This window comes from Lathyrus oleraceus, chromosome 4 (genome assembly GCF_024323335.1).
Source record: "Lathyrus oleraceus cultivar Zhongwan6 chromosome 4, CAAS_Psat_ZW6_1.0, whole genome shotgun sequence".
Classification (NCBI taxonomy): Eukaryota; Viridiplantae; Streptophyta; class Magnoliopsida; order Fabales; family Fabaceae; genus Lathyrus; species Lathyrus oleraceus.
Window position 1 is genome coordinate 426,754,910 of NC_066582.1, and position 9,184 is coordinate 426,764,093.

Consider the following 9,184-nt stretch of genomic DNA (forward strand, 5'->3'; position numbering starts at 1 on the left):
GAGGGAACTTGTGTGACCTAAAATTCAGGAAAATACAGGTGCAAAAGCCCAGGTGCTGCAATATAAAAAGGAAGGCATTCCTTCATTCAGTTTCGGGGATTTTGAGGCGTGAAGATTTAGTGTGTCCATCATACTTCACTGCTGTATTTTGTGAGTCTTGTATTAGACGTATCTTGTAAGCCAAGTCATTATCAAGTAGATGATAGCTTTGGCATAGGGTGTTCATTGAGTTGTAAGTGTTGTGTCACTCAAAGCTTTTAAGCGTGAGTGCTGTGTATCTTGATTTAAGCTGTGAAGCATAATCAAGAGTTGTTTTTGAAGTGTGACTTCAAAGTGTCTTTAATATCACTGAGGTGATTGAGGGGGAGTGAGTAGGAACTCTGATCTTAGGTTAAGATTGAAATTGCATTGGGTAGGGATTAAGTGATAAGTTGTAAACGGGTGAGTTTAGCTTTGAATTGATACTATTAATAGTGGATTTCCTCCCTGGCTTGGTAGCCCCCAGATGTAGGTCATGTTGGACTGAACTGGGTGAACAATTACTTGTGTTATTTACTGCACTTACTGTTAAGTTCTGCATAATCCCTGTCTGTGCAGAATTGGATATCATAACAACCAGTGTGACATCTAAAGTCTGATAACTAGAATTTCAATAACCACTAGGTTAACTCAATATATTTAGTATGTAATTCTCACATTTAGAATTGATTCAACACAAGCATAACATAACAAATGATTAATGGTTGATGAAATGCACTTAGAAACATTAAAGAAATTAATTTTGAAGTTTTTGGTATAAGTCAATCGATTGGTTGGGGAAGCCCAATCTACTGGTCCCCCTCACATTTCTGTTTTTCAAAGAATGCAGAGGATCAATCGATTGATCCTCAGTGTCAATCGATTGGCACCTGAAAATTTTCCAATTTTTCAAAATAGAAAGTTTGTGCAATTGATTGGAGTCCCCTGTCAATCGATTGGTCCTGCTAAAATTTCCTTTTCTTCAAAACAGAAAGTTGACACAATCAATTGTCATCAATGACCAATCGATTGATCCTAAGCATTTGCCACTTTTTCACACACAAAAAGTCCATTTCTTCTGCATACTTCCAAAATTTCAACATGCATAATGCTTATTCCATCCCTACCAACCGACCTCTTATCACACACATAAAACACATCAACAACACTTCCAAAGCCACAACCATATCATTAAATCACAAGAACCCAACAAATACAAAACACACATAGAAGCATCATTAATGAAAATTCACATGATTCATGTAGAAACTCATCATAATATCATCTATCTTACTATCAATTTCAAGATTTGTCAACCCTAACTTCTAAATCTAGAGTTCTACCTAGAACCCACCTTAAGAATGGAAGAGGAGGTTGAAGAAGATGATGAGATGAGATGGTGATGAAGTGATGATGATGGGTTCCAAGCTTTTATTCCTCCTTCTTCTCTCCACTAGCTTGTTTCCTCTTCTTCTCTTGAGCTTCTCCTTCCTTCCACCAACTTGTCTGATACATAGAGAAAATGAAGTGGTACAAGGGTAGTTGGTAAGAGACCACTTGTGAGAACATGTGGACACCAACCCATGAAACATTGTATGGTTAGAAAGTGGGTAGGAGTAGTAGAAAGAAATATCTTAAGTGATACCACACTTAGATAATTGTTTTATCAAAGCAATTGACCCATTATTAGTGTTACCAAAATGTCTCAATTAATAAAAGGCCAGTCCCAACTAATATTAATTAAGTCAATATGAATTCGCTATTTACTCTATTTATCTCAACTGATAACTTTTAGAGCACATAGGAACTCAATTGATCTCAATTAATAGGAATTTGAGTATTTAAGGAAACACAAGGTATTACAAACCCCTTAGATAAGCATAACAACCCTAGAATTATAGGAGGTTCCCATTGAGTACAATAAAGGTGTGAGATGCTAATATTTTCCCCTCACTTAACCGACTTCCGAACTCTAACTTCTTATCCTTACCTTTTAGGGTTTTCTCATTATTTCCCTTATTCTTTAGGAATGAATAAAATATGGTGGAGACTCTAATTTTTCCCGGCGCGACACCAAGAATCACACCGCCATTGTGTTGGATACCAGATGTTGGAATTTTACCAAATTTGAAACGTGGAATTTCACCAAATCTTGGAGATTTTCGAATCAATCTTGATGAACAAAAATCAATCTTTTTAATTGATTACTCCTCTTGTTCTTCACTCTTCACTCGAGTGAATCAACCACACCTTCGTTGCAAGATGATTTCACTACACAATGAATATTGAGGAAGAAAAGAAAAGATGAATTAGGGAAGAAAATATGAATTAAGGTTTTTGAAAGAAAAGGGAAAGAAGAATATTTCTGCAAAGTTCCTCTCTATCTTCAGACTAAAGTTTATTCAATCTTTCTCCATGCAACTGCATTAAAAACAATGATAGGGTACCTCCCTGTTTATAGGCTGAGATTGTTTGCACACCAAACAATCTCTAACAAACTAACTAACTCAACTAAAATACAAAATAAAGCTAAGTCAAAATTCTGTCGAGATACACTTCTTCGACATTTGAACATCTATACCTTTCGACACACAGAATATTTCAACAACAAATTTTATCGAAATGATACTTTAACACAAAGAATTATATTCATAACAGTAACATTCCACAATTTATGCAAATATTGTGTGAGTCTTCTCTCTCTATATGTGAGATAATGACGCCCCACGGCTTATGCTGCTTCGTGTTCCCCAACATCCAGCATGTTTTGTTTGACATTATCTACGAGTGTGCAAATTTATTAGGTCGTATCTTCATAATTATTGCTTTCATCAATTAAGGATGGCTATAAATATGAAATATGGTTATAAAGGTCAATTATCCAATCATATTGTACTTTTGATTAAATTTAGAGGCTTGACAATTATGTTAGAATTCGGTCTACTTGATAAATATTAAATTGACTCTTACTAGATTGTGTTTGACAAATATGTGTCACGGTCGTAAAATTTATCTTACTGAACTATTCTTAGCACAATGTGCACTTGAAATCAACAAACGTCCTTAAAATTGTCTTCGCCGACTGCTATTCAGTTGAATTCTGTTTTAATACACCATGGCCCGATTGGTCACATTGCGTTAATATGTTGAATTCATTAATATGTTAATTATATGTTGAATTCTAAATTTTGCTTGCAAACGGTTTTGATTTTTGATTTCTGTATTCTCATAGAATCCACTGTGGAAAAACAAAATGTAAACATTAAGCAGAAAAATCACATGAAAGAAGTGTTACATATGTTAGCAGGAAATGCTACAAACAAGTTTGATTTTTGCCACTGCTAAATGCAACCTTATGGACTATATATAACAATAGGGCTTCTAACAATGTAACGAGGGCTTCTCCAAATAAGCGAACCTGATACAACTTTCATGCTTGTCATAGATTTTGCTTTCACCACCACCTTGAAGCTCTTCTTTTGCAAGGTGTGAGAGAAAATGAGACTAGTAGGCTTCACTATGATCTCAACTCCTTTTGGAGATTTAACCGTCGCGTTATAGATGGTTGGTCCCGGACCTACATTGGTAACTCTTCTCCTGAAAACTCCTATTGTTCTATCTGTGTTGCTTTTCACACTTAATTGCATGCTAGGATAGTTGATAGCGTCATGGCCAATCCCCGGAAGCAAAGAAGTGCAGTTTATAGATGAGCCAGTTAGTACTGATAACGTCGAACCATTGTATCCTTCATGGCATAAGAACTGAATATAAGCAAAATCATCCATGTCGTATACTAAACCAGGGTTCAAAGCTTTTGTCGGGTTAACTTGACCAGCACCAAATGCGAACTCGGCTTCCTTGTTAACTTTCTGGCTCATAGGTTTAGCTTGACAAAGAATATAACAACATTAGGTATGTGAAATAGTCCTGCGAAATGGAAATAAGCTTTAATCTTTCACCTGTGGTAATTATGGCCGATCTGATCGCAGCAGGAGTCCAATCCGGGTGAAATGACTTCACGTATGCGGCCACTCCAGAAACATGAGGGCATGACATGGAAGTACCGGACATTAGTGTAAATTCTGAAAATTGAGTGTCTCCTTCTAAACCAGTAATGGAAGTTTTAAGTGTATATGCTGCCAAGATGTTAATGCCAGGAGCTGTTATATCAGGCTGCATACAAGAGATTATTCAACACAATACTAGCTAACTTATAATCACAAAAACAGAAGAAACTACTAACTATAGGTACCTTGAGGACATGCTGAGATCCTGGATTTGGACCTCTAGATGAAAAAGACGCGACAAATGGAGCTGGTATTTTCACTTCACGGCTCTTATGTATCACTGCTGAAGGCGATCTTTGTTGAACAAGATATTAATGTTTTTAGATAATCGAGTAAGAAAGGCTATTTAGAGAAGAAATTAAAGAATGTTTTACCTTGTAGATTGTATATAATTGGTTATAATTTGACCTGTGCTTTGATTCACAAAGGTAGAAGGAGCACTGAATATTTGAGCAACATCTAGAAATTGATCATTTTCAACTATAGTACCAATGCCTCCTATTGCTTTCACTAAAGCATCAGTGCCCCATGTTCTAAATCGGCAGTAAACAATCTTTCCTTTCACTTTTTTTGGATCTAAGGAGTCGGCGTCATCACAGAACCTGCCAAAGTATTCAAATGTCCTTGTTAGTTTCAAAACTTAATCGGATATTGTTGAAAATCAAAACGGAGATTACTTAGCATTTTCCTTGCTCGAAGAGTCTCGCGCTGCGTCCATCCCGTTAACAAGAGGGTACTGCTTTTGTTTTGGACTGAAAGTGCTTACTCCTTCTCCCTGCATAATTCTCAATGTTTTATATACACATATTAGATAAATATAACTACTTTTGTTTTTTGGACTGGAAGTACTTACAGAAACATTTTTCCTACTTCCCATCTCTATAATGCTCTGGAAGTCCCTATCAATGCCACTAGCAGCTACTGTGACAATCCACGGCGCGTTATTCACGACAGTTGCCATAGTTGGGCCACCATTTCCAGCTGAGGCGACCGTGATTACGCCTTTTCTCATGGCATGAAATGCACCAATTGCTATACAGTCCTGCACATAATTTGCATTTCCTCCACCTAACGAAACCGATATGACATCCACACCATCATGTATGGCAGCCTCAAATGCAGCAAGTATGTCCATATCAGCACATCCATCTTCTGTCCAGCAGACTTTGTAAATCGCCAACCTGGCTGAAGGCACCGCCCCGCGAGCCGTCCCTTTTGCTAATCCGAAGAGACTTGCATTTGGAACAAGATTTCCTGCTGCTGTTGATGCAGTATGAGTTCCATGCCCTTCCACGTCTATGGGAGATAATATATCAGACGGATCAGACCTTCCGTCAAGCTTGAAGTATCTGGCTCCAATGATCTTGCTTCAAGTTTTCACCACAACTTATCTTTGTTATATATATAGTTTATAGATAAGCACTTATATAATAAACGCTTATGCTATATGCGCTTAACTAAGGTTAAGGATGTTACTTATTGCAGCCTGAGAAATTAACAAATTTGTGACAAGTTCCTTTCCATTTAGCAGGTGGAGGGCCAAATCCATCATCCTTGAAGCTTTGAAACTCAGGAGTGATCCCTACATCATGAAATACAATTACATAAAGTCGATCATAAAGAACAAGGAAATACAAAACAAACAAAAAAATGAAAATGAGTTGAAAGGTATATGATAAACCTGTATCCAAAAGAGCCACAATTGTGTCACCTTCTGATTTCAGTTTTCTCTTAGCTGTCAAAGGCAATCCAATAAAATTCCATGATCTTGTTGTGTGCAGCTTGCGGTACTGATTCGGAAATACTGAGAGGACTTCATTCATGGCTGCATGATAAAAAAATAAATATAAAAAGATTGTATATATGTAGAATTCAATTCATACAAATATGAAAGGACTAGTATAGAAAAATGATGTCATGCCAGATAACTTGTTGGCTTCATCCTCAGAGAGTTTAGCAGCAAATGCATTAAAGCTCTTTGTGTAGCTGTATACTATGGATTCTTTGGCTTCAACATGGCTGCTAAGTAAACAAAGGTTAAAACATCGACGTCGTATTTTATTCAACATAACCTACATTACTCACTTTTATGTGATTTTAGGCTACCTTTGTTTAACAGCTGAGAGAATATTTAAATGAGTCTCTACTGCTTTTTCTCTACTTGCAGGATGAGCTTCTAGGAAAACAATGTAAAAGTTCTGCACACCAGACAAATGTGCCTAAGTTATCAATAGAGAATAAAGAATAAAACAAAAAACAAAAAGTTAACATGTTAGGAGATAGCTCAATATAACAAATGCTAATGTAAGGAAAGAAGGAGAAAAAAGAATTTGATTGCCTTATGTTCAACACCATAAACTGAAACACTGCTTATTAGAATCAGCAGTATTGAAAGCCAAAGAAGAGAATATGAGTTGATAAGTTTCTGAAAAAACATGTTTAGCATTGACATGCTAGACTTATAATACATTAAACAGTGTATAGGGTCCCTAAGCATAGGTTTATATATATAGAAAAGAAAGGATAAGAAGAAAGCATGTTTCAAGTTTCAACTAGTGCAGATATATATTGCTTAAAAAGGAAGAACCCTTTGAATAAGGAGTCTCCTATTCCTTGAATTCCAATGCAAGCCTGACATTGCCTTGAATACATTAATCTATTATTCATCATGGCATAGCTTCAAGTTAAACCAGATTGTGACATGATTTTTGAGATTAAAACGTGATGTTTTGATTATTTTTAACTATACATTTCCTCATTGTGTTATAAAATAACAATGTTTAAGACGCAGATGGTTTACCAATATGAGAGAACAAAGACATAATATATATATATATATATATATATATATAAAAGGGCAAAAAGAGCCTGCATGTTTTGTCAATAATAATTAAACAATTACTCTGGAGAAAATAAATATCTAGAAATATATAATAAATTGTTAAAAATAATTTAATTTATATATCATGTATATTAATGTAAATTTTTTTATACCTTCAATCCATTAGAATCGTTAAAAATATTTGGTTTTATTTCGGTACTAAATAGAAGATTGATGATGTGAGAGTATGAGTTCATTCTTGAGATTTTTTTTTATAATAATCATGTTCTTTAAATTAAATTCTTAAATAATTATTTAAAAAAAAAAATTACCAAAATAATCACATTTACTAATTAATGTTGGCGCATCCATTTAAGCTTAAGAGGGGGTGTTGGCGCATGCTTTTAATGAGCATGCATGTAAGCATCATGCCTCTTATTGTTAGATAATTAATTGATAATCCTGGATAATCTTCGAAGAATCGTGTTCGTTCACTTTCCGAACAAAGTATTTCGACCCTATTTATGCCTGGGTTCACGAAATCTTTGTGGGGATAATTCTTGAAGAAAGAATGTTTCTGGCAAAAGAAAGATTCTGGAACGTAGAATGGTTTTTGTGTGTAACCTTAAACCGAGGCCAGATTTCCCCCTTTTATAGGAGAACGAAAACTGAAAACGAAAAGTCATACCTTTTCAAGAAAAACGGTAATAACGGTTGGGAAGGTTCAAACGTTCAAAAGTCATACCTTTTCAAGAAAAACGGTAATAACGGTTGGGAAGGTTCAAACGTTCAAAAGTCATACCTTTTCAACAAAAACGGTAATAACGGCTTCGCCCCTTGGAACCCAGTTTTCAATTACTTGCAGTCAATTACACGTTGGCTCTACGAGCGTGCACTCCGCACTACTCCTAACTCGTTTCCAAGCTTTAACGCATAATTGCATCGGCCTAGAGTAAATCTCATTACTACTAAAATCATGGGTGATACTAAAATCACCAACAAATCCCCCCCATTTTAGTGTAATCCTTGATTTACTTAATATATACAATAAAATATATAAGGGTATATTACAATCAAACAGATGCATAAACGAAAATGTCTTGCGATTGAATTTTCATTTTAGTACAAATACACATTTCAAACACTCGAAAATCTGGGTGTCATAGCGATTGAACCCGTCAATCCATTTGAATGTCAGAAGATATAGTACACATATGTTTCTTACAATACTCTACTATTCATACTTGACACTTTACAAGCCATGTGTCCTTATCCATTAATAAGCATATAGGAAGCCAAGTCCAAACTTCTTGAAGCGGCAAAACTTCATGCTTACATAGGTGATTCTTTTAATCTTGTACCTGCATTTACAATTTTTCAAAAGAACCATTAAGAAGATATACTTCAACCTAACCATCACTTGCAGGTCTGAGCACATACCCTGGGAAGATAAATATAATTGCTCCAATCTTTAACTATGATCTTTCCACATTGAATTCTGCTTCTAACGTCATATTAGAAGGGAATTGGGTATATCAAAGCTAATAGATTTAAATGGACTTTAATCCCATCCCAATTACCGACTTCTTTACTAAGTCTCTAGCTAACCCCTTCGTCAAGTGGTCAGCTAAGTTTTGTTGCGACCGAACAAACTCTATAGATATCACCCCATTCATGATTAATTCTCTAATCATACTATGTCTGACACCCAAATGTCTAGACTTTCCATTGTATATTTGACTATAAGCTTTAGCCAATGTGGCAGTACTATCACAACGGATAGAAATTGGTGATATCGGTTTAGGCCATATCGGAATCTCGTATACCAAGTTCCTTAGCCATTCTGCTTCTTTACCAGCAGCAGCTAATGCTACAAACTCAGATTCCATTGTGGAACTAGTTATACATGTTTGCTTCTTGGAAGCCCATGAGATAGCACCTCCCCCAAGCAAGAACACCCATCCACTTGTAGAGGATGAATCTTCAGCATTATTTATCCAACTAGCATCCGAATAACCCTCTAACACCGAAGGAAATCCCATATATGACAATCCATAATTCATTGTACCCTTCAAGTACTTGAATACCCTAGTTATCGCATGCCAATGATGCCGGCTAGGATTACTCGTAAATCTGCTCAACTTTCCAACCGCATAAGCAATATCCGGTCGAGTGCTAATCATAGCATACATCAAAGAGCCTATAGCTCTTGAATATTCGAGTTGATCTACAGGTTTACCTGTATTTGGCATAAGTTTTTCTCCCGGATCCATTGGAG

At 35.8% G+C, this 9,184-nt stretch overlaps 1 protein-coding gene across 1 annotated transcript; it reads right to left on the reverse strand.

The window, feature by feature from the left end:
- Positions 1–3,220: 3,220 nt before the first annotated feature.
- On the reverse strand, positions 3,221–6,559 carry LOC127135620 (subtilisin-like protease SBT4.14). The gene is made up of 11 exons (XM_051062282.1): positions 6,424–6,559; positions 6,192–6,283; positions 6,007–6,104; positions 5,767–5,910; positions 5,562–5,667; positions 4,939–5,452; positions 4,763–4,860; positions 4,460–4,687; positions 4,271–4,379; positions 3,978–4,191; positions 3,221–3,904 (listed from the first exon to the last, which is right to left on the reverse strand). The coding sequence occupies exons 1-11, from the start codon at positions 6,553–6,555 to the stop codon at positions 3,372–3,374; spliced, it is 2,268 nt and encodes a 755-aa protein (XP_050918239.1). The 5' UTR covers positions 6,556–6,559; the 3' UTR covers positions 3,221–3,371.
- Between the last annotated feature and the right edge of the window lie 2,625 nt (positions 6,560–9,184).

What these genes read in the sequence shown, in the direction of transcription:
- LOC127135620 (XM_051062282.1), bottom strand. Translation starts at nt 6,555, where the DNA reads ATGTATTATAAGTCTAGCATGTCAATGCTAAACATGTTTTTTCAGAAA. An exon ending in AATTTCTCAGGCTGCAATAA is followed by an intron (nt 5,453 to 5,561) that starts GTAACATCCTTA and finishes GAAAACTTGAAG; the next exon opens with CAAGATCATTGGAGCCAGAT. An exon ending in AATTATATACAATCTACAAG is followed by an intron (nt 4,380 to 4,459) that starts GTAAAACATTCT and finishes TGTTCAACAAAG; the next exon opens with ATCGCCTTCAGCAGTGATAC.